The 26,789-nt window shown below is 47.6% G+C and overlaps 1 protein-coding gene across 1 annotated transcript in view; it reads left to right on the top strand.

Moving 5' to 3' along the window:
- Positions 1-26,789, top strand: part of TMPRSS5 (transmembrane serine protease 5) — a 280,905-nt gene that overhangs the window by 102,790 nt on the left and 151,326 nt on the right. Inside the window, exons 9-10 of the mRNA XM_069224378.1 lie at positions 12,851-13,029; positions 19,426-19,524. Coding sequence (XP_069080479.1) covers positions 12,851-13,029; positions 19,426-19,524 — 278 coding nt within the window. The remainder of the gene's footprint in view (positions 1-12,850; positions 13,030-19,425; positions 19,525-26,789) is intronic.

Genomic DNA, 26,789 nt, shown 5'->3' on the forward strand with positions numbered 1-26,789 from the left:
CCACAGGTTACAAGCTTTAGGGCAGATGTTTCTCATGTGGCATGGCTCAGGGCAGCTGCAAGATGCGTTGCAGTACACTGCAGCAGTTTCGATATGCAGTGATGTGCCATATTTACTTGAATACAGTACAGCCCTGCAATTGCCCCTGCACAGATTTGTTCTCCCTGCACATGTTGCAGCATGATGACGGGGTGCCTGCCTTGAAGGGATGATTTGTTCATGTGTAGGGAGGTCTCCTTTCCTGCACATGTACAAGCTATTTTTGCTGAGATGGTATTATAATGTGTGCTGCAAGGTGCCGCACACATGAGTAAGGCAATTCGACAATGAGGAAGGGAAGCATTTTGGCCAGAGACAACACCCTGGTACCCCCCTGGGGTGGTATTGACTTCTGTCCCAGCCTCTGATATCTATGCTGTGTTGGTACAGGGGCTTTGACTATATGCAATGGATGTTGTAATGGCACAGCCACACTATTTTCAAGTGCCTACCAGGCAATGTGGTGCATTTACATGGTGGAGCCTAGCCATAGTGAGTGGCCTATGTTGACGTTGCGTATATGTTGGAGTGCATAGCACAACCAAAGAGTCAGTATATGTGTGGCTTGGGTGGGGATGGTACGTCTTGATTCAGGGCCTATGTGTCCCGATGTAAACCTTTAGCATGCATTGAGTTTGTCCTATGTGCCTCCCCCTTCTGCCATTAGTGGAGTTCCAGATATCCCCACCTGCAACTTACCGTGCATTTGTGGTGGTTCCTGGTAGTATGCGCTGTCCTGCGATTCCAGTGACCAGCTCCTCCGGGGTTGACCGATGCACCCATCTCCTCCAGCTCATCCAGGTCCTCCACCTCCAGTTTGCAGTGCTGCCTTACGATTCCTGGCGAGTTTCTCCTTAGTCCTGTGATTGCGATAGTGCCAGTGCTTCTTACACTCAGTGACAGTCATCTTCTCCTCTACAACACTGTTGATTTTGTCCATTATTGCCTGCCATATTGCATCTCTCCTACCAACTGGCAATTTGGAGGAGACGAAGAGCTGGTGTTGGTGCTCCATCATCTCTCTGACTAGGATGTCATGCTCCTCCTCGCTAAGGCGACACTTGCACTTTCTCTGCTCCTTCTCCTGGGACATTTCTGGACCCTCCTGGCTGCTACTTGGGTGAATGGGGTCTCCATGAGGTCTCTCCTGGCCTGATGATTCCATCTTCTCTTGCAATTGCAGTCTTTCCTGCTTGTGCGTTTTGTTTTGATGTTAATTTGGTAAATAAAAATGGCGCTAACCCTTTTACGACGTTTATGTGCTGCAAAACAGTCTACCGCCACTTTTCAACCATTAGGGTCATTTTCCTTTACAGCATGTCGCAGATGTTAGCATTATTCTTTTTCAGGCTATCCATTCCTTGGTGCCATCCTACGTCATTTCATAAATATGGCACACGGATGGCACTAAGGAATGACGCCAGCACCTGTAAAAAAATATGATGCACAACTGAGATAGCGCAATTGTGCATCATTTTTAATAAATATACCCTTTGGACTTTTAGTCTATGTTTAGACCAAGGCCCTGATTAATACTTTTGGTGCAAAACTGCACTAATGCAGTTTTGCACCAAAAACTTTAGCACCTGCTTGCACCATTTCTGAGCAGCAGCTGTGACCATATTTCTGGAATGGTGCAAGCCGGTGCAAAGGGTAGGCTAGAGTAAGAAAAAAAATGATGTTAGCCAGGTAGGGCTGGCAGTACGGAAGAAGGGGGTTTTGCTCCAAAAAATGACGTTAGGCAGGTTAGAGTAAAAAAAAAAAAAATGACTCTCACCAGCCTAGCGTCATTTTCCGATGCAAAACCATCCATACCACATGACTCCAGTCTTAGAAAAGACAGGAGTCATGCCCACCACCCCAATGGGCAGCACACGGGACTAGGGTCTCCTGGACATGTCCATTGCACCCACTGCCATTAGGGGGACCCATTTCAGGGCCCCCTATGGCATTTTAAAAAAAAATACTTACCTGTACTTACCTATACTTACCTAAGATGGGGTCCCCCATCTTCCGCTGTCCCTCTGGTGTGGGTGGGGGTGTCCCTGGGGCCTGGGGAGGGCACCTGTGGGCCTATTCTATGGTGTTCCACCATGGAAATAGGCCAACAGGTCCCCTAACGCCTGCCCTGACCCAGGTGTTAAATCAAGCAAGCTTTTCACCATTAATTGACCCCTCCTCCCCAGTGCGTGACTTTAGCACAGGGGATAAATATGGCGCTAAGGTAATAGAGTCATTTTTTGCACAGGAATGCCTACATTACACCTCATTCACGCAAAGTAGGTTTCCACGTCCAACAAATGACTTTAACTCCATAAATTTGGCGCTAGACAGGTCTAGCACCAAAGTATAAATATGGAGTTAGTTTTGCACCGAATTTGTGTAAAAAAAAAATGACGCAAATTCGGTGCAAAACAAGTATAAATATCCCCCCAAAAATCTTAAGATTTCCTTTGTGAATCGGTCCCTATGGCCCTCATTATGACATTGGCAGTAAGTCCCGCTTACCGCCATGCCGACTGCCGCCAGCATACCGCCTGCTGCGGTTTACCGCTACCCATATTATGACCCACACATAGCAATCCGTTACTATACAGCCACAGATACAAGTCCGCCAGCCCAAAGGTCAGTGATAAACTGGCAGTAGAAAGCCCACACCATTACGCCAACAGAACTACGCCCACAGCATTATGACCCACGAATCACTGTGGCGGACATTCAACCGCGTAAACCATTGGCGGTACATACTGCTGCGCTCAAAATACATACACTCATACAAAACAACACTACATTGGACAATTTAAACTACACACACCTGACACACATACACGAACCACACCCACACCACTATAAAACACACACACACACTACCCACAACCCTTTACGACTCAAATAAATTGACAACAGAGAGAGAGAGAGACACCAAGAGCACCCACAGAACCACAGCCACAGAACACCATCACCCATACACCATCCACGCACCTTACAATACACCCCAACACATCACCCCACACACCCTCACACACACAACACACACTACACCCATTGCACCACAAAGACACCCCAGGTTCTCAGAGGAGGAGCTAAGGGTCATGGTGGAGGAAATCATCCGGGTAGAGCCACAGCTAATTGGATCACAGGTGCAGCAGACATCCATTGCAAGGAGCTATGGCGGAGAATCGTGGACAGGGTCAACGCCGTGGGACAGCACCCCAGAACAAGGGATGACATCAGGAAGAGGTGGAACGACCTACGGGGCAAGGTGCGTTCCGTGGTTGCAAGACACCAAATAGCTGTACAGAGGACTGGCGGTGGACCCCCACCTCTTCCCCCACAACTAACAACATTGGAGGAGCAACTCTTGGCAATACTTTATACTGAGGGCCTGGCAGGAGTAGCAGGAAGACTGGACTCTGGTAAGTCAAATCTCTATTACTATCACCCCCCCACCTCCATGCCATCACATACCCCCACACCTACCCTCACCCCATCACCCCACCACCTCACATACACCCCACCATCATACCCCACCCATTCCAATAACTAGCCCTGCATGCACCACCAATGCATGGACATCACTCACAGCCCTGCATGGACGCCCATCACTAAAGCATGCACAATAGAGAGAATCACCTAGCCCAGAAAAGCACTACTCACACAAGGCAAAGCTGAGAGGGCAATCACAACCATACAGGGCAACACACCCATGCACAAGATGTCACACGCAGAAACAATAACACTGCATTTACACCCCACAGATCCCCCACAGAAAGTCACCATAGAGGAGGTGCCAGCAACATCCAGTCCCCCCACAGAAGAGGCCCACAGTGATGACAGCAGCTCTGGACGCCTGGATCTGGATGACCAACCTGGCCCATCAGGGATCTCTGGACAGTCGCTTACCCAGGCACAGTCCCATACCACCACAGAGCCTCCACCCTCAGGAAACACTAGCACAGCACCCACCCAGCGGGCCCACACCTCTATCCCCAGGACACATCAATCAGCATTGTGTCCACCACTACAGGGACCCCAGGCAACCCCACAAACACAGGACGATCAGGGACCTGGGGTCAGTGGGCACACGGTTCAGTGGACAGAGGCACAGGACAACAGGGAAGCTGGGAGGACTGCTGTGCGACAGGGGGAGGACAGGCCCAGGGAACCGACTCTCCAGGAGGCACTCACCAACATCCTGGGAGCATACCACCATTCCCAGGAGACTATGGGCCAGATACTGGACAAGTTGCAGGAGACCCAGCGGCTGCAGAAGGGACAGTATCTGAGGATCTTGGAGGACCTGAAGGACATCCACACCACCCTGGTCACCATTGCAGGGGTGCTGGCAGACATGGCCAACACCATAAGGGAGGCAGTGGCACACCACCGGGCCCCTGACACTAGCCACACTGATGAACAGCCCTCTACCTCCGCTGATGGCTAGTGGACAGGAGGCTCTGCCACAGAAACAACAGGCAACCATCACCCCCGCGGAAGGAGAACCACCCAGCAAATGGTCCCTGCGATCCAGGGAGAAGCCAGAGAACATTGCCAAGACCCCCGCCAGGAAATAAGACTCTCCTGATTGTCAGCCTTGTTACCTACTCTGTCACCCTGTCCACCTTGAACTGCCATTGCTACACTTCCTATGCCCTCTTGGACAATGCACCTGTGATACAAAGAGACTGGACTCTATCCTAGACTTTACTCCACCATCACCCCAGCCCATTGCACATACCCCTCTACTTATTAGCACTGAAATAAACACCCTTTGAAAAAATTATGGAGTATGTCAAATGATTTAAGTATGTATTCGTTTAACAAGGTTTAAACACTGCAATACAACTGTATTGTAATGTATACATAGGAATGACCTATAGTTGGCTGCAGTCAACATACCAGGTGCCAGAGTTGGGCACATATATCTGTAAATAGAGATGCCAAAGGGTACAGTAAGTGGCCATAGTAGTGGGAATATCAGCCTGCCACAGACAAGATCCAATACAAAACTGTCAATGGAATGTGAAGTTACAGTGTCTTACCTGTGTGTCACTGGAAGTACTGTCGTATGATTGATGTTCTATTGTTCACATCCTCATCCTCTGCCTCCTCTTCGTCACTGTCCACAGGCTCCACCGCTGACACACGCAGAAAAGGCACCTGGCGTCTCAAGGCAAGGTCATGCAGCATGCCACGATGATCCTGCACACCTTCTTGGGTGAGTAGTACAGGGATCCACCTGTTAGATGGAGGCAACGAAACCTGGCCTTCAGGAGGCCGAATGTCCTCTCTATTATTATTATTGTACGCCCATGTGCCTCATTGTAACACTCCTCTGCCCTTGTCCTGGGATTAATCACAGGGGTCAGTAGCCAAGAGAGGTTGGGGTAACCAGAGCCACCTGCAAATATCGAGGGATACCTGTTAGCAAAACACTAACCCTTTTGGCCAACACCATACCATACACCAACATATACTGGGTGGGAACCATGGGCTCACCTATTAGCCACACCCGGTGCCTCTGGAGTTGAGCCATCACATATGGAATGCATCATGCACAGACCCAGGATACTTTGCATTGACATGGGAGATGTACTGGTCCCCCAGGTACACTTTCTGCATATTCATTGACTGAAAGCTCTTTCAATTTTTTAGCACCTGTTCATTTCTCCTGGGGGGGGGGGATAGACAAATGTAACATGTGTACCATCAATAGCTCCAATAATGTTGGAGATATGTCCCATGGCATAGAAATCAGCTTTCACTGTGGCCAAATCCTCCACCTGGGGGAAAACAATGTAGCTCTGCATGTGTTTAATCAGGGCAGCCAACACTCTGGTCGGCACTATTGAGAACATTGGCTGAGACATTCCTGTGGCCAAGCCCACTGTCACTTGGAAGGAGCCAGATGCCAAGAAATGGAGCACAGATAGGACTTGCAGAAGAGGGGGGATCCCAGTGGGCTGATGGATAGCAGATATCACGTCTGGCTCCAATTGGGCACACAGCTCTGTGATTGTGGCCCTGTCCAGTCTATAGGTGAGGATATGTGCCTGTCCTCCATTGTTGCCAAGTCCACCAGGGGTCTGTACACGGGTGGATGTCTCCATCTCCTATTCATCCGCAGAGGTTGTAATCTAGGGGGCAAAACGGGGAGCAGCTGGTCAGTATTCCACATTTCCAAACACTACACTGCACTGCATGTTGTGACTGTAACAGTATGTTGTTGGATAGGCCCAAATGGTGCCTACGTGTACTGTGACGCAGTTAGGTGCCATGGCCTTCCCCCCCCCCCCCCCCCGAAATGGTGTCCGCCTGTCCTGTGTGGATGGACATGTGGAAATGAGGTAATGCCGCTGACGTTGTGTGCCGTTGCAACTCCTCATTGGTTGTCATTTGGCCCAAAGTAGCCAATGGTGATGTGCGCCGGTGGTGACGGTACGCACCACCGTGGATGTGACCACCATTTTCTATCTGTTAACTCACTTGCTACCTGAACTTCAACAGGAGAGGACTTACGCTGTAAGTGCTGCTGTGGCCTGTGTCTGGAACCTACCATGGCTCATGTCACTGGGGAAAGGGCCCCTGCCTTCACCGCTGCGGAGTTGGAGAGACTGGTGGATGGGGTCTTACCCCAGTACTGAATGCTGTGTGGGCCTCCAGACCAACAGGTGAGTACACTGTGAGCACAATGCAAGGGGCATGGATGCATGGAGTGCTGTGTGTGAGGGCCTTGTGTGGGGGAGGTTGGTGGAGGGGTTCTGAGCAGTGTGCTGCATGTGTGGTGGGCAATGTCTGTGCATAAGGGGATGGGAGGGCAATATTGGGCCATGAGTGTAACAGGCCGGATGGTTTGACTGATACCTTTTTCTATTATATTTTTCTGCAGGTCAACGCCCATCAGAAAAAGTGTATATGGCATGCCAATGCCAACGACGTGCGGACCCTGGGGGTCTACGGCAGGCGGAGCACCCACTGTCGCAAAAGGTGGGAAGACCTGAGACGATGGGCAAAGAAGACAGCGGAGGCCCAGCTGGGGATGGCCTCCCAACGAGGAAGGGATGCCTGTCATACCCTGACCCCCCTGATGGAACGCATATTAGCGGTGGCCTATCCGGAGCCTGATGGGCGCTTGAGGGCATCACAGCAGCCACAAGGGGGTGAGTACAGTTTCCCAATATACTACTTGCACGTGTTGTGGTGATCTCCGGGTGGGGGATTGGGCCTGTGGGTGCCCCTAGGCCAGGCTGAACATTGTAGGGTAGGTCCCATGTTGGGAAGGAGCTGATGAACAGTATTAGGTATTGCTGTCCATGGCCTGGTGACTAGCATTGTGACTGGTAGTGCTTTGCCTAGTGCGTAGGGCTGTTCCCTGTGTGTGTGTTTGTCATGTACGCCAACGGTGGTGTTGTTGCTCCCATTGACAAAGTGTATCCTTTGTCTCTTCCCCCCCTTTTTGTTTTGTCACCCCCTCCTTATGTGCATTAGCATCATCTGGCGGAGTAGCAGAGGCACCAGCGACTGAGGGAGCTGCATACCACAGGGCCCAGGAGGCCAAATCCAACGACGGTGAGGGCACCAGTGGGATGGAGGGTGAGGGGAGCACTACAGTGGGGACAGGAGGGATCAGTTCAGACAGTGTTACCTCCTCCGATGGTAGCTCCCTGCTAGTGGCGGACACCTCTGTGCCCACCCCAACTAGAGGTACACCCCAGTACCAGCACCGCCCTCACAGCAGCCCCTCAGCGTGTTTCCCATGCTCGCTCGCCCAGGAGGGTGGGCATCTCCTTCACCCCAGTCACCTCAGGCCCTGCCCCAGTTAGCACTGCTGCCCTGAGTGAGAAGACTATTGACCTCCTGCGATCCATCTCTGTTGGGCAGTCAACCATAGTGAATGCCATCCAGGGGCTGGCAGGCCATTTGCAGCAAACAAATGCATTCCTCGAGGGCATTCACTCTGGCATGGCGGCCCAACAGAGATTAATCCAGACTCTGGCCTCCTCCCTGATGGCAGCCATTGTCCCTGTCTCCAGCCTCCCCCCTCCAACTTCCTCTACCCAGTACCATTCCCCTCAACCCCCGCCTATCCCCAGCACACATTCAGACCAGCATGCACCCAAGACAACACACAGGAGTGGCTCAGGCAAACACAAGCACCACGCATCATCCTACAGGCACTCACACAAACACCATCCAGATCCAGACATACCAACATCCACTGCCTCCACTGTGTCCCCCCTCCTCATCGTCCACCACCCTTCCAGTAGCACCTCCACTCACACCTGCATGTACTACATCCTCATCCACTACCTCATCACCATCACGCCTATCACTACACACCCCTCACTGGCAGTCACCACCCCTACATCCATGCACGTCCCCTGTGTCCTCTCCCACTGTGTGTGTGTGCCCTTCCTCCCAAAGTACACAAATGCAAGCAATCAGACACCCAACAGCCATCCACCTCAAAACAGCATCCAGCCCATGCACCCAAACACAGCAGACATACACCTCCTACAACCACTCCCTCTTCCTCCACTCCCAAATCTTCACCCTCTTCCCGCCCCAGTGTCCCTAAGAAGCTTTTCCTTTCCACCGTTAACCTCTTCCCTACCCCTCCCCCTCCGTCCTTCACGTCGGGCCAGGGTGTTTAGAACCGAGGTGAGCACCTCAGCCACCCAGTCCACAGCCACAGTAGTTTTGGCAGTTACTGCAGGTGGGAGAGGCTACATGGAATCACCCATCAGCACTGACAGTGTGTCTGCACCAGCTGCCAAAGAGAAGGGCAAGGAGGCACAACCAGCTGCCAAGGGGAAGGGCAAGAATTCACCACCAGCTGCCAAAGGGAAGGGCTAGGAGGCACCACCAGCTGCCAGGGGTAAGGGTAAGGAGGCACCACCAGCTGCGACAGGGAAGGGCAAGGGGCCTGCACATGCAGGCAGGAAGGACAGGAGGCCTGGTGCTGGGACTGATTCCGAGCCCCCACCACCAACCATGGCGATTCAGCTGTCCGAGGCTGCAGGGGAAGGGCTGGAGCCTCCCCCCAGCACTGGCATCCCGACACCACCACCAGCACCACCACCACCAGCAGCCCCAGTGGGCAGCTGTCCGAGGCTGCAGGGGAAGGGCTGGAGCCTCCCCCCAGCACTGGCATCCCCGCCTCCAGCATCACCACCAGCACCGCCACCAGCAGCAGCAGCCCCAGTGGGCAGCCGTCCTAGGCTGCAGGGGAAGGGCTGGAGCCTCCCCCCACCACTGCCTGCACTGCCACCAGCACCACTGCCAGCAGCAGCGGCCGCAGTGGGCAGCTGTCCGAGGCTGCAGGGGAAGGGCTGGAGCCTCCCCCCACCCCTGGCATCCCCAAAACCAGCCCAGCCACTGCCACCACTGAGCAGCCATAACCACCGGCGGGCAGTGTGTAGTCCTGCCTCCATGGGCTGTAGTGCGTCCTGGACCCTGCAAATCGTGTAGGTGTGACTCCCAGGTGAGAGACTGTGACCTTGCACACCACAAGTGCTGCATCACAGGGCACAAGGCCTCCTCCAGAACCAGTGGAAGAAGCCATCCACTCACCCCCTCCTTGCCAGGATGAAGCACACTGGGCACAAGGCCCCCTCCAGAACCAGTGGAAGAAGCCATCCACTCACCTCATCCTTGCCAGGATGAAGCACACTGGGCACAAGGCCCCCTCCAGAACCAGTGGGCAAACCACCCACTTGAGAGAATGTGGCTTTGCACTCCCCAGGACCAAGCAGTGGGAAACCCACCCACATGAGAGACTGTGGCTTTGCACTCCCCAGGACCAAGCAGTGGGCAAACCACCAACTAGAGAGACTGTGGCCTTGCACTCCCCAGGACCAAGCAGTGGGCAAACCACCAACTAGAGAGACTGTGGCCTTGCACTCCCCAGGACCAAGCAGTGGGCAAACCACCCACTAGAGAGACTGTGACTTTGCACTCCCCAGGACCAATCAGTGGGAAAACCACCGACTTGAGAGACTGTGGCCTTGCACTCCCCAGGACAGAGTGATGGGCATGTTGCCCCCTCCAGGACCAGTGGTGTTGTGCCATCTTCCGGCTGAGGTGCCCCTCCATTCCCCATCCCCCTGAGGTACCTGTGTTTTTTCGACCTGATGCCCCCACAGTGTTCTCTCCGTGTTGTTGCAGGAGTCAAGTTGTGCCTTGGCCTATGTGATGTGGCCCTGTGGCCCACGGACAATGAGGACTGGGAAGTGTCCCTCCATTTGTATATATGTATATACAGTTTTGAATTTGAAGCACAAATTTCTACTATTTGATCCTATTATACTAACCTTAATCAATTCATTTTGTCCTTGCATTATTCCTGAGAGGTAGGGGTGAATATGTAATGTTGCTGCATCTGTTTGTGTGTATGGTGTTGGGGGTAGGGGTGTTGCGTGTTGCATGTGTGTGTCACTCTCTTTTTCCTCCCCCCTCCCTGGTGTGCTAGGCGGCAGTACTCACTGTGGTCGTCTTCACTGGTGTTGCTGTTCGTAATGCATGAAGAGGTATAGCAGCATAGGGAAGATGTGCAACTCAGGCTCCATGGTGTTGTAGTTCTTCCTTGAGTCTCCAGAGGTGAGTCCTTTGCCTTCTGTATACTGTTTCCACTGTGCTTTTGATGTCATTGGTATTGCCCCGGAAAAGGTGGCGGATCGGCCTGTTGTAATACTGTGGGCAGTACACTGTCTTCTGCCTGGCTGTTGGCGGTTACTACCTCTGTGCTTGTTGCTACTGCTGTGGCGGTCGGTGTGTTAAAGTGGCTGTCTGTGTGGGCGGTTTCCGCTGTGGTCATAATTCCAATTTTGTCACCGCTGGCCTGTTAGCGGTATTACCGCCGCTTTATCACTGACCGCCAGGGTTGTACTGAGGGCCTATGTGTTTAACTATGTTTGACTAAATGCTGATGATGAGCTACATATATTGGATTTTTCTTTTTAAAATTATGTTTTTGTTACAAATTTCCTTATCAATCTATTCCATGCAATATGGACAAATATAAGACACCTTTATCTACCTTGTTATCCTGCTGTGAGTTTATACTTTTTAGTTTGACTAAGTGCATCTATTGATTTAATATTTATTGTATTCGCCATGTAGATTTTTTATTAGGTATCAACTCAAAATAAACTTTAAGTACTATTGTTTTGCTTCCTTCTACTTTTCCGACTGACAATAAGTCCTACTACTTTTCTTTTTTCTTTTCAATGGTGGAAATTATATTAAATTCACTGACTTTCAGAACGTTTAGAAGCAAAAAAAGTGTTCCCCTAAATTTTCTTGCTTTTAGTATTAAAATGACATGTGAAATTATGGCTATTTCAAAATTTCAAATCAACAGCATTCTCTGTGCTCATTTGGTTGGTTTGTAGATGGTCTATGCTTTCCCAGTGTGGTCTCTCCACTGTAAAGGAAGTATTTGAAACCTATTTTCAAGAGTCAAAACAATCAGGAAAGTAACTTTATTTATGTTTTAGGTGCTCCGTTCCAAAAGCTGTTGGTCATATAACAAACTATGGCTCATATTTATACTTTTTTAGCATCGCATTTGTGTCATTTTTATACACAAAAGCAGTGCAAACTTACAAAGCATCATTGTATTTTGTAAGTTTGCGTGTCTTTTGTGTAAAAAAATGACAAATGCGGTGCTGAAAAAGTATAAATATGGGCCTATCTGTCTCAGGTAATTAGGAGACGGGAAGCTCAATAGGCAAGGATAAAGTTCTTATCACTGGATGTTTGATTTTTGCTACTTTTAGATGTCATGTTTTTATTTCATTCTATGGAGGCGGTATGGGGTCTTATATTTCATGTGTTTATAAATGTTATGCTTCTTGTCTAATTTTAAAAGAATACTCTTCTTTGTTTTGTATTGGGTTTATAGTGTGTGTGGTTTTATAAAAAAAAGGAGACAATAAAGTACTACTCAGGGACATCTTAAGGATTTTGGGGGCCCTGGGCCAAAAAATTTGGGGGACCCCTGTTAGAAACAGCTCTGAATTTGTGATCCAGTTTCAGCTTTTGCAAATCCTCTTTGGCTATGTCACTGACACTGCACAGGCACACTGGCCCAAATACGAAATGTGTTACCATCCAATATTCAGGAATATTGATATGTGTTTTCAATGCTGTAACACCGCAGGAGCCTACTAATATTATTGCAAATAATCTCTGCAACCAACTGCCATTTCTAACATGTGAGGTCCTATTTGGATCTAAAAGGAACTTTCCTATGGATGTTGCATTGTGTTGAAAAACAAACATTTGTGTGCAAAATGTCTTTTAATAGACCCTCGCACATCACTCATAATAAAATAAAATTAAATTAAAGGGAAATGGTGTCATCAGGTCAGGACCGTATAGAGAACAGAGCCGATTTATAAGAGGACCCCTATAAGGCTAGGACCCTGGGCCAGAACCAACTTTGCCAATGTCTTAAAACCATCTCTAGTACTACGTATTTGCTAGTACACAACATGTAAAGATTTGAATTGCCATTTATGTATTTGACTTAACCAAACTTGAATGCACATCTATGTACATCATGTAAAAATAAAACAACATGTGCATCTCGGTCAGGTAGTGTTGCTAACCATGCCACATTGTGTGCCTTTTTGGTGTTAGCTGCACAATAATAGGTTATATCTGTAGGACTCATGCCCTCTTTGTTTAATGACTGTCTCCAAATTGTTCATGCTAGAATTATCCTTAAATATTAGAAAACTCTGCTTTTTAAGACAATATATATTTTCATGGATAATTAAAGTGTATATTTTGACTTGGTTTCCAGTTACAGATCACCTCAAGTCTCCAATTGGTTGGTTATAACTGGAATTGTCATCCAGTCATCAGCTAGAATTTCAGAAGGAACTACTGTGGAGAAAATCTTCTACCACCAAAGCTACAATGACCGGACCCATGACTATGACATTGCCATGATGAAGCTTTCAATCCCTTTAAATTTCTCAGGTGTGAAATGTCTTAATCTGTAGTTTATTGCAAGCATCAATACTAAGTACTTGTTGGTATACACATTCTAGCGAAATCTAAACAAGTCACATACATTTAAAATTGTACGTAAAGAGCCTCATTTTATTTATCTTTCTGCCTTGTTGTACTTAACAACTTCTTTCTAGAGAGGTTTGGTTCTGATTTTCCTGCCAGTGAGATGACTCTGTGGCTTAATGCATATACACAGTTTCTTTCTGAGAATGGTAAAGAAAGCATAGCCTAATTTTGGGGGTAAAGGCTGTGTGCTAGTAAAACAAATTGTCACAAAAATGTGATGCTAAACTTTAAAAAAATAATGGTATTTTCTAGCATCACTACCTTTAATTATATTTGCTCAATTTTTATATTCATTGATTTCAAAAGCATCCTCCTTGTTCAGTTTTATTTTACTGCACTAACGGTCTAGGGATAATTCACATTAAGGAATGAGTGACCAAACACACATTAACCACCACATAAAATAATCTTTCAACCTAAAAGGCTCAGGGATGATTTGCAATGTGTTGTACTGCAGTATACAAATTGTCATACGTAGATGTACCATACTTTTTCCTTGCATGTTAAAGGAGGACTGAGTATCTCAATAATGCCCCAGCTATGTACAAGTTCCTGCAGTGCAAATAATAGTAAATAAAACCATTAGATCAGTTTGATGTTTACTTAACAAATAAGTCTCATTAACAAGTGTTTGTGTGGGAAGATGGCTCAATGTCAACTTCAATGAAATATAACTCTAGAAAAAAATGTGAGGATGGTACTTTAAGTTTTTCAGTATTCATCTGTTCAAAAGTAAAGTAAATTATAAAACAGGGACGCTAGTCAACACTTTAAAGCGTCTAAGGCAATGAAAATAAATTTTACTTTAAAAAATATTCCTTCTCAGTAGAATAAAATTCTACAATCTCCTACCAACACAATCAAGACATATACTGGCTGGTAAGCCCTTGAAACCACTGCCAGCTGGAGAGTGGGAGGCCAACCCAATTTTGTTAAGTTAAATAAACTGATTAAAGTAGCTGTGCTCTAGTCATATAATTCCTGATTGTCTGGATGTTGACTGTGAAGACCAGATGTTGTTCATCAAAGGAAAGACTAGAGTATTCTACCTTTATAGCTTGAAGTAGTATTAGACAAAATAGTGTTTCCAAAAAGCTGATGCCATGCTCCTTGTCTAAAAAGACTAGCCAAAATCTTCCAACTACAGTTAGTGGAGGGGACCATCGAGCTTGAAGCACTACTACAGAAAAAAATAAAATCACTGTGTTTCTAGTTGATGCAGAAAACACAAATCTGATACCCCATAAATTCTCCAGTTAAATCGGAAACATTTTGTAAAGAGGTATAATATCCATGACACATTCACCAATTATTAGAAAGGTCATGTAGGTAGTAGAAAACACCATCTTATTTAGGATCTGCTACTAAGAATCTACAATTACTTACATTTGCACATTAACCTGTCCCTGGACAGTGATTAGTGGTAGGTGATTTAAGGTTTTAAGTGAACTGCACCTGCATCAGAAACAGAAAAATATTCTGCTACCAGTAAATGTCTGAGAGCAAAATAGAATATAGGCATGGCACATAAAAACATCCTGTAGTAATAGATTCCCTAAAACAAACATAGTATGGAGGGCTGTAAACATGCATAAGCTGAATTATTTTCTGGGCACCCATTAATCTCGGCAGGTCCAATAGACTCAGGGTACAAGGATTCCAGTTTTCAAATAGTGAATCATTTTGCCTTGAGTTGTGTCCAGTGTTGTAACAAAACTTTGAACACATCTAATAGGTAACCATCCCTTTCTGAATCCTCAAAGGCTGATGTAAATAGCATAGTAGTGTGTTCCTGCAGGGGCCCGGAAGAATTACACAGGTCAACCTTCACCAGGTAATTTGCCTAATGACATATCTTTGCAGGCCACTAGCTTATTTGTTATTTTAAGAATGGATGATATAAACATAGCAAAATGAATTAGTGATTAGAGAACGCCTACTACCACATATGTTGCAGGTCATAAGCAGTGTACATAGCAGGAGCCATTGGCTTTTTAAATGGTAATCAATGTATCAAACTCAAATGTATCAAAGCCTGAGTAGACCATGTCGGAATGAAACTCATGTCGTGCCAGAGCCAACTTTCTGGTACTGTCTAGCAGTTATTTCTAGAAGAGAGTTTGTAGTTATGGCTGGTAGTCAGCAGCAATGTTTGTTGGGAATCGGATCACAGTTACTGTTGAGAGAAAATAGATATAGATGTTGGGAGAAAACAATTTTTGTAGAAGGAAGAAGAAGCAGCGCTGTTAAGATACATTTCCCATTTAGGCAGTGAGAAACGTTTCCAGTGCTAAAGACTGACTTGCATTGCAAAGGCTAGTGCAAAGGCTAGTGGCTGTAGGATTGACTTGTAGGAGATAAGACATTTGGAGAAGGGAGCGGCTGGGACCACCAGTCCCAGATCTTAAGGGGGTAAGAAGAAGGTGCCCTGTCTTCAGTTTTATCTGTGGACTCCTGTAGTGCTTTATAGCTCATGACTGTCCTCCCATTGGGTGGGATATTTAGAAAAGGGAGTGGCAGGGACTACTGGTCCCAGATTTCAAAGGGACAATCAGGAGGAGCCATGACATCACTTTCACCTGCAGACTCTTGTAGCATTATATAGATCGTAGATGCATCCTGCTGCACAGGGCATTTGGAAAGGGAGCGGCAGGGACTACCGGTCCCAGACTTCAAAGGGGCAAGCAGGAGGAGCCCTGTCATCACTTTGACCTGCGGACGCTGTAGCAATATTTAGTGCATGGCTGTTATCCTGCTACGCAGGATGCAAGCAGGCCATGCCAGACCAAGGTTGGGCCCATTTTGCATCTGCCAGCAACAGGAAGAGGCGGGTCAGGGCCGCCCCCCTTGGCCCTGAGGTTGAACGCTGTTTGGCCTCTCCTGGAAGGTTTACCGTTAGACCCTAGCATATTTTCAGCTTAGCCCCTGTTGTAATACCCCCACTGGGACCCACGAAGCATTCCTGAGATGCGGCACACAACGTGCCATGCAGAGGCTGGGCTGGGATTCCCTTTTTAAATAAGATAAGAACTTCCTCACCCTTCCTTTATTTACCCTTGTTCATGTATAGTAAGGAAGATGGCAGACTCCGGGGTCAAAACAAACAGAGCAGGTGTGGAAGCCATGAATCAGACTGCTACAATTCCAAATTACTTAAACACCTTTATGGGTGTGCTGACCTAAGAAATAGAGTCTGAGGAGACACCAATTGATCCCACCCCCATGCGGATTCCAGAATCATTATTGGTAACTCGGAGCCCCAAAGTTCTATTCACATTCCTGAATTAAGGGCCAGTAGGGGTAATATCTCTACTGTGGCCACACATGGGCAAGGAAATCCCTATTTCAACCAGGGTACAATGATATGATTGATAAATTATTATTATTATAATATTTTTAATCATAGCATGGAGGGACCTTTTGATGAGCTTGAAAAATGTATAGAAGGTTTCTGTAAAGCTAGTTCCCCAACAGTCTATTTGATTTGGGCAGGGATTTTAATGTTAATAGCCTGTAAGTTCAGCGGATGACGTCTTTGCAGCCTAATGGATCTGGGTAGTAACGTAATGACACATTTCTCCCAATATTTATAAGGTGATTCCCTAAATAAGGGTGAGGTAAGCTGGCATGACTCACCATAGCGGGTCAGTCCCTTTATGGAGCTTTTTACCAAAAGTTCACCAATATTCTCAAAACTTCTAGTTCTTCTTCCAGAAGGTCTTTGAAAGTTCTCTAGAAGTCCACAGCTCACCCCAAGGTTCCAGAAGCTCCGAGTTGCCCCTTGAGAGCTAGGATTCCAACTCCCAGAATGCACCTGGCTCAAACTCCAAAATGACCACTGGACAGTGGTCAGCTGGTCAATTCCTTCAGGAGTTGATGGAGGGTACTCTGGTTTCTCACCTGTAGCAAACAGGGAGCCCCTTTTTGAACCAGTTGAAGCCAGGCAAAGTCCTTTTTGTGATGAAGCCCAAGTGTGCAACATGGTCCAGTCTTTCAGAGTGTAGTTTCCAGGTACAGGTCAGGGGTCCACCAGGGCAGTCCTTCTTCTTCTGATGTTGTTCCTTGTAGGGATCGGAGGTGGGGTTGCAGCTCTTCCAAATTTATCCTTGCTTCTGGGATGAAAAGCAGAGGGACAACTGTCCACTCACATGCAGGACACCACCCTTTTGGGTGACCACTTCCTGGGAAGTTTGGCAACAATCAATTCAAGGGAGAAACATTCTCTAAAAATCCAAAATGGCTGAAACTAAATTTTGGAGGTTAGGAATGGCTGAGCCCACCCACTGGTGTGGCTACAAATCCTGTCCTGCCCTCTCCTAATCTAATCCAGAGGGCACCTGGTTGTCTGGGTTTACAGGAAAATGGGGGAGATCCTGAGCTGCTCCAAATCTCCTGCCCTCCTTCAAAGACCAGTTTGGCTACTCTCCGCCATCCTGTTTCACAATCTGCTGAGGCAGATCTTCTCTCCCAGGACATTCTTTGTCTTCAGCCCAGGCCACTTCTCACCTCATCAAGGCAGCTTTGCCAGGGTGCCAGAAGCTAGCCAATCAGAGAAAGGCACTACAGAGCTGAGGTTGCCAGCTTTCAGGTAGAATTCTAAAACTCATTACTTGAACTAGTTATATTAATTCAACAATGGCAAGGTGTTGCATTTATTATAACATCAGTTTAATACCAAACTTGGAATGTCTAGCTCCTATTGGGACTTTATTAATTAAAATAAAGTCTCCCCTTTTTAGCCTATGAGCACATTCACTACAGTGAGGGAAAACAAATGATGGTGTTTTACCTCACCAGGATTTATAAAACAATTTTTATGAAGTCCCTGCTTGTAGTTATATAGCACCCATCCCTAGGGGCATTTAGGGCACACCTAAGGGGTAATTTATATGTAAAAATAAGGTAGTTTAAGACTTTGGAAAAACTTTTAATTCCAAAGTCGAATTTGCATATAACTTTAGTTTAAAAGCAGCCAGCAAGGCAAGCTTGCCTTTAAAATGACACTGGGTACCTCCACATTGCACCCATGGGTGCACTACCTATGTTGGGGTCCCATAGGTAGGTTAGGTAGGTTGATACTGACAATTATAATTAGCCTAATTTGCATATCCACTTTAAACAGAGTACTGGCCCTGGGACTGGACTTTCCTACAATGAAGCTCTACATGAATGGTATAGGAAGCAATTTCTGCCTGTGGGATGAAGGAAATTGTCTTCACTTCTACAGGATACAAACACAGTATTCATGATATTGAGCGTATGGAAGAGACAGTAGTAAGGCTAGCTCCTTTAAAGGCAGTCTTGCTTATTTCCATTAAAAACCATAAAATATGACCCATTGTCTCATTGAGGTATGAACCCTATGATGTAAGCATGGATTTGCTTAGTGTTCAAAAGCTATGTTCAAAAGATGTTGTGCGGTCCACCTCCGCAGGGACGCACAACATCTGGGTTGATGAACAAGAAAAAAACATAGGGCCTCATTTACTTAAAAGTGGGGCCGCGCTGCGCCAAAATTGGTGTGAAAGACAGGGATGTGCCATATTTAAAACAATACAGTGCACCCCTGTGAATCTCCTAACACTGGTGCTACAACTGTCTGTCTAGTGCCAACGTAGGCACTCTTGCACCATAGTGCAAGGGTGCCTGCCTTGCAGGGAATGATTGTTTATGTGCAGAAAGGTGTCAATTTTTTCACATAAACAATCAATAATTACTAGTCCTAAGTGTGCTGCACAATGCAGTACACATTGGAGTAGCAAATCGTCATTATTTAATGATTGTTAATGTGCAGGAAGGGGCACCTTCCTGCACATACAAAATCATTAATGGTGTTTTGCTCTTCCTATGTGTGCTGCATTCTGGAAAAGCAAAAATGTGGATAAATACAATTATTTCTCCTTGTATAGCCATGCTAATGCCATCCCTGGGGTGGCGTTAGTTTTTGGTGCTGCCTTGGGTTTACGAATCCTCTTAAATCCGGGGCAGTGTCAAAATGCAATGGATGTTGCAGTGGATGCCCACAGCAATATCCATTGCATGCCCCTCTGCCACAGAAAACTGCATTGGGGGCCCATATTTACAATGCTGCATGAAACCACACAAAGGGGCTTAACACTGCCTTGTAAATATGGAAAATGCCAATAAAAGTGACACTCCCGAGGTGCTAGGGCTTCGCAAATGAGGCTGTGTTTCCCTTTCACAAACAGGTCTTGCTTTGCACTTACTTCAGACATGGAAGAAAATCATCGAAGCAACATCTAGACACTAATGAGTTTGTTTCTGGTTTCTTCACAGATACAGTCAGAGCAGTGTGTTTGCCAAGGTACAACCAGGAGTTTCCCATGGGAACACAATGCTGGGTCTCTGGCTGGGGCTACACACGAGCCGACAATAGTAAGTTATTCTAGCCCCTATGTACTTTTTTCCCTTTTGTCGTACTGATATTTTTGTATTAAAATGTTTATAATTTTAACGAGTTGCTTACAAAGAGCAATATTGTAAATGTCTTAAAGAACTTTAATAATAATTATTACTATTATCCAACTAAATGGGAGCCATTATTACCCTTAGATGGTTGACATTCCGAAAAGACCCCAGGGCCGGACTGGTTGTATCAGGCATCGGGTATTTCCCCTGAACGCTGGAAAGATGGGGGCTAGTTTTCCAGGAGTGGGGGCTGCTAATATTCCTGGGGGGTGGTTTTGCATCGGCCCCCAGTAACAAAAGAACAAAAGCAGCAGTGCTTCGTCCTCTTCCCCCACCTCCGACCCGGGGCTGGTCTGACAAAATTGCCAGGGCTACTTTGGGTTCCCAGTCTGGCCCTGACAGATCCACTAGGATTCGTACCGCTGACTATCAGTTATCGCTCAGATTTCGGCATTACGTTTGCAAATCTAGTGAGATATCTCACTGGCTTATTTATGTCTTTATTTATACAGCACTTCTATGTCACTTAGCACCCACATCAGAGCGCTAGTATTGGGAAAAAAGCTTAAGTTAAGACAGACCTGAGGATCCATGCAGATTATGATGGGGCAGGATGAACAATGCTCCATAAAATAAATATTTGGGGGCTTGTAAATGAGCGATCTAAGACTACATGATCAATTAGAAAAATGCTAAATGGATAGAGGGGAATGTCGCTGCGAAACGGGGCATAGTCTAGGCAATGGTCTGTTCACTGGTCTTTTAAAAACAATTCCTAAAATGAAGATAGCATAATTGACTTTTTAAGGATGCTCCCGCATCATTCCCCTGGGAAGATTCTATAACTTTATGGGAATCTTTCTCTATGATTTAATCATCTGGGTTTGCTTTGGCATACAGGCTCTTGCAGTAATCCGTCTTTAATAGAAATTAGGATTTTAGTAATTTGGTGAGATCATTTCCCAACAAAAGGGAATGGTGTTTCCTTATTGTTTATAGTTGGTGACTCCTTTCTTTTTTTACTTTAGAATGTTCTCAGAAATGAAGGACATCTCAATATTGAAGAAGACTCTGAAGTCTTTAGCCTTGTATAGCTTGGATCTAGTCCCTGCACCAGTGGCTATGTGAAATGTAGGACAGGACTCCTGATGGGGACTTTCCATATTAGGGTCTCTACTTTCAAAAGAAATGATGTAGATCACATGGATCACAGTGGAGCTCTATGTTTACCATTTGAGTACATATTCAGGAGTTCTAGAAGTTTCACAATCATCTTTAGAATCACGGAAACCTAGACTGTTACCTCCTTACAAGTACTCCTGTGGTTTGTGAGCAGGGGACGACAATCCTTTGGAGTAATTACTACATAGATATATATTTGTTCAAATATTTTATTTTTTCTCTTCATTGATTTTTGTTTTACTCTTATTTTCTTTATTATTCTCTTTTTTATCTTTTAGAGAACTTACAATTTCACTTTTACTGCGTTACAAATTTCTTTCTCACATTTCTTTGTTAGAACTCAATTTTTACTCCTATTTTTTTAGGTATCTTCTTTTTCCTCCTCAACAACTATTATTCAGGTCATAACATCTCTTACACTCTCAGAAAATATGGCACTGAAGATCTTTTCCTTCGCATTTTAGAACTTACTTCAGCCACTTCATATGTAAAAGTCGGGTGTATATATAACACTCTGAATAATTGTTATTTCTGAAAAAGTAAAATATTTGTGGGTGTAAACATCATCTTCCGAAGGACATCCAGCCCCTCTCTTGAGAAACACTCATGTGCACCACTCTTCCACCTACACTTACCCCTAGAGAAAATCTACTACTTTTAAAAATGTGCCCTAGCAGTAAGAGAAATTTGGAGAACAAAGTTCAGCAAATTATGATTCTGTGGATCACAGTTCGAGATATTTCAGAACAAATTCAACTTTGTGTGCTCTAAGGGCCACATGGGCGAGTATTAGGTTTTGCGACTCGCAAATTGCGAGTCACAAAACCTGATGTACAGCAGTGTCAATTACACTGTTTGCGATTCCCAACGGTGTCGCAAATGGCCTACCTCAGACAATGTTTGCGATTCCCAACGGGGTCGCAAATGACCTACCTCATAAATATTCATGAGGTAGGTCGCAATTTGCGACCCCATTGGGAATGGCTGCCCTCACAGAGATGGTGGCCTGCTGAGGACAGCAGACCACCATGTTTGTGACTGCTTTTAAACAAAGCTGTTTTTTTTTTTTTAAATGCAGCCCGTTTTCCTTAAAGGAAAACAGGATACATTTCAAAAACAAAAATGAAAAGTTTTCTTTTCATTTTTTCAGAGCAGGCAGTGCCTGCTCTGAAAAAATATTTTGGCTACCTTTCACAAAGGGGAATGGGTTAGCACCAATTTGAAACTGGTGTTAACTGCAATTGTTTTGTGACTGCATTCACAGTCACAAAACAATCCTACATCGCACTGCGACTCGTAATTAGGAAAGGAAAGCCTCTTCCTAATTGCTACTCATGGACCTATTTTACAATTCGGTAAATGGATTACCGAATCGCAAAATAGGGTCTGTACATACACAAATGCTTTTTTCTTGTCACAAAGAGCTGGATTCTGCGAATCGGGCCATTTGCGACAAGAAAAATGGTACATACATCTGGCCCATAGTGAAATTTATCAGTGTCAAACATAGTGAATCAAGTCAGAAGTTCAGTGAATCTTTCAATCCTTTTCTGTATTTTACAATAAAACTCTAACAACCTTATTCAAAACATGACATTTTAAATCACAAAAGTTTCCAATCTGCACTGCAACTATTTCAATTGCTCTCATCATTCGAGCTTCTTTGGATGCCATAAAACACAAAGGCCCTCATTACAACCCTGGCAGTCGGTGATAAAGTGGCGGTAACACCGCCAACAGGCCAGCGGTAAAAATTTTGGAATCATGACCACGGCGGTAACTGCCAACACAAACAGCCACTTTAACACACCGACCGCCACAGTGGTAGCAACAAACACCGTGGCGATCACCGCCAACAGCCAGGCGGAAGACAATGTACCGCCTACTGCAATATAACACTCCTATCCGCCAGATGTTCCAGGGCGGTACTAACGCCATCAAAAGCACAGCGGAAACAGTACTCTGAAGGGAAACAAAACCTCTAGACACTCAAGGAAGAACCACGACGCCATGGAGCCCGAGCTTCACTTTTTCCCAATGCTGGTGTACCTTCGCATACAATGGATTAAATTTAGTGTAATATCATAAATATAGAAAAATACATTCCTAAAGCAACAAACAGTATGAACAATATATACAAAAGGAGGGAAAATTCCCACTCCAAAATGTCTGTGGCCCACTGTGCCAAAACACATAGGCCAGGCCACATTTGACTCCTGCCTCAACACTGCAGGGGCATCAGGTCAAAAACAAACAGGCACCTCAGGGGGACGGGGTATGGGGGGGCACCTCAGCTGGAAGATGGTGCAATGCCATTGGCCTGGAGGGGGCTCCATGCCCACTGCTTGGTCCTGGGGAGTGCAAAACCACAGTCTCTCAAGTGGGTGCTTTGCCCACTGCTTGGTCCTGGGGAGTGCAAAGCCACAGTCTCTCTAGTGGGTGGTTTGCCCACTGCTTGGTCCTGGGGAGTGCAAAGCCACAGTCTCTCCAGTGGATGTTTTCTTACACTGGTTCTGGAGGAGGCCTTGTGCCCAGTGTGCCTCATCCTGTCAAGGAGGGGCTGAGTGGATGCCTTCTTCCACTGGTTCTGGTGGGGGCCTTGTGCCCAGTGTGCTTCATCCTGCCAAAGAGGGGCTGAGTGGATGCCTTCTTCCATTGGTTCTGGAGGGGGCCTTGTGCCCAGTGTGCTTCATCCTGCCAAGGAGGGGCTGAGTGGATGCCTTCTTCCACTGGTTCTGGAGGGGGCCTTGTGCCCAGTGTGCTTCATCCTGGCAAGTAGGGGGCTGAGTGGATGTCTTCTATTGGTTCTGGAGGGGGCCTTGTGCCTAGTGTGCTTCATCCTGGATGGGGCAAGGTCACAGTCTCTCACCTGTGTGTCACACCCACAGGTGTTGCAGGGGCCAGGACGCCCTGCAGCCCATGTAGTCACCACTACACACTGCTCCCCATTGGTGACGGCTGCTCAATGGATGCCAGCTGCGCTGCAGGTGGCGGTGTTGGCAGTGGTGGTGGTAGCTTCTAGGCCTTCACCTGCAGCCTCAGACGGCTTCCCACTGAGGCTGGTGCTGCTGGCAGTGGTGCTGTTGGCGGCGGTGCAAGTGGCGGTGCTGTCAGCGGTGCAGGTGGTAGTGCTGCCAGTGGTGGTAGTAGCCTCCAGGCCTTCACCTGCAGCCTCAGACGGCTGCCCACTGGGGCTGCTGCTGCTGGCAGTGGTGTATGTGGCTGTGCTGGACACAGTGCAGGTGGAGGTGCTGACCGCGGTGCAGGTGGCGGTACTGCCAGTGGTGGTGGTAGCCTCCAGGCCGTCACCTGCAGCCTCGGACGGCTGAAGTGCTATGGCTGGTGTTGTGTGCCCCTTTCTGCCCTTGGCAGATGGTGGTGCCTCCTTGCTTCTGCCAGCTGGTGTCTTTTTCTTGCCCTTGCTGGCTGGTGTCCCCTTCTTGCCCTTGCTAGGTGGTGGACTCTTCTTGGCCTTGGCAGGTGGTGCTGGCACACTGGCTGGGCTGACGGGTGAATCCTTGGAGCCTCTCACACCTGCAGTTGCTGCCGAAATCACAGTGGCAGTGGACTGGGTGGCTGAGGTGCTGGGCTGGGTTTGGGCCACCTTGGCCCGAGGTGAAGGACAGAGGGGGTAGGGGTAGGGAATAAGTCAATGTTGGTGACGAAAAGCTTCTGAGGGACACTGGGGCGGGAAGAGGGTGAATGTTTGGGTGTGGAGGAAGAGGGAGTGGTTGTCAATCTGCTGTGTTTGGGTGCAGGTGCATGGGGTGGATGCTGTCGTGAGGTGGATGGCTGTTGGGTGTCTGAGTGCTTGCATTTGTGTACTTTGGGAGGAGGGGTCACAGACACAGTGGGTTGAATTGGGTGATTGCTGGTCTGAAGGTGTGCTTGAGATAGGCTGGGGTTGAGGAGATTGGGACTGGGTAGAGGAAGTTGGAGGGGGAGGCTGGATACAGGGACAATGGCTGCCATCAGTGCGTTGGCCAGAGCCTGGAATGCTATCTGTTGGGCCGCCACAGAAGAGTGAATGCCCTCCAGGTATGCATTTGTTTGTTGCAATTGCCCTGCTACACCCTGGATCGCAGTCAGTATGGTTGACTGCCCAACAGAGAGGGATCTAAGTAGGTCAATAGCCTCTTCACTGAAGGCAGCAGGGCTGACTGGGGTAGTACCTGAGGTGCCTGGGACGAAGGAGATGCCCACCCTCCTGGGTGAGCGGGCACGGGAAACTCGCTCAGGGGCTGCTGGGAGGGCGGTGCTGGTACGGAGGATGGCGGATATATCTGTAGTTGGGGTTGCCATAGAGGTGTCCGCCACCGCCAGGGAGATGCCATCGGAGGAGGTGTCGCTGTCGGTAGTGTCCCCTCATGTCTCCGTCGTGGTGTTCCCCTCACCCTCCGTCCCGCTGGTGCCCTCACCGTCGGTGGATTCGGCCTCCAGGCCCATGTGGGATGCCTCTGCTCCTTCGCCAGCTAATGCACACAAGGACAGGGTGACAAAACAAAAAGGAGGGGAGAGACAGAGGATACACTTGGTCAATGCCAGCAACAACACTACCGTTGGCATACACAACTCACAGGGAACAGCCCTATGCACTAGGCCATGCACTACCAGTTACAATGCTAGTCACCAGCCCATGGGATACAATGCCTAACGCCATTAGCTGTACACCTGAAACCCACAGGACCCTGCCCAGTAGTAGATGCCCACTAACATTATTGGGGTTGGAGTGCATCTGAGTTTGCCCATCATTGAACATACCCTGCCATGTTCGCCCTGGCCTAGGGGCACCCACAGCCTACATCCCCCATCCAGGTAACACCTTAACGCGTGCAAAGTCATATTTCTGAATCTGTGCTCACCCTCTTGTGGCTGATATGATGCCTTCAAGCGCCCATCCAACTCCGGATAGGCCACCCCCAGGATGCGGGGTCAGGGTACGACGGGCACCCCTTCCTCATTGGGAGGCCAACCCCAGCTGGGCCTCCACCGTCTTCCTTGCCCAGCGGCACAGGTCCTCCCACCATTTACAGCAGTGGGGGCCCGCACCTCCTTAGCGATGGCACGCCAAATACCCTTTTTCTGATGGGCGCTGATCTGCAGAAAAAATACAGCAGAAAAGGGATTAGTCATACCATCGGGATTGCTATACTCATGGCCCAACATATCCCCCAGCCCCTTACACACATACATTACCCACCATACATGCAGCACTCTGCTCAGGCCCCCTCGGAACCCCCCTACAAGAGGCTCACACACACAGCAATCCATACATTCATGACCCACACATCATGCTCACAGTGTACTCACCTGTTTGTCTGGAGGACCATAGAGTAAAGTGTACTGGGGTAGGACCCCATCCACCAGTCTCTCCAACTCCTCCGAAGTGAAGGCAGGGGCGCTTTCCCCAGACGCTCGACCCATTGTCGCTTCCAGACACAGGTCACAGCAGCAGTTGCCGTGTAGTTCTTCTCCTGTTGAAGGTCAGGTAGCAAGAGAGTGAACAGATAGGAAATGTCGGTCACGTTCGCAGCAGTGCGTACCGTCACCGCCGTCGTACATCGCCATTGGCTCCTGGAACCCATAGGGCCCAATGATAACCAATGCAGTGTTGCACGACGGTCATCGACCGCCAACCGCAACGGCGCACAACGCCAGCAGAATTACCTCATTTCCACATGTCCCTCCTCACAGGTCAGGCAGCCCTAATTTCAGGGAGGCACAGGCCAATGCACCTAACTGTGTCACAGCAGACATTGGCACATCAACTGACTTACAACTTCACATACTGTTTTTGTAAAGAAAAAATTGCATATTAATGTTGGATTATGTGTGGATATGACCTTCTGCTCACCGTTTTTCACCCTAGAGTTCAACCACTGAGGATGAATAGGAGATGGAGACATCCCCAAGTGTACAGACCCCTGGTGCACCTAACGACAATGGAGGACAGGCACATTATCCTGACCTACAGACTTCATATGGCCACAATTCAAGAACTCTGTGCCCAAGTGGAGCCAAACCTGATCTCAACTATTCGCCACCCCACA

This window comes from Pleurodeles waltl, chromosome 3_1, assembly GCF_031143425.1.
Source record: "Pleurodeles waltl isolate 20211129_DDA chromosome 3_1, aPleWal1.hap1.20221129, whole genome shotgun sequence".
NCBI classification, from domain to species: domain Eukaryota; kingdom Metazoa; phylum Chordata; class Amphibia; order Caudata; family Salamandridae; genus Pleurodeles; species Pleurodeles waltl.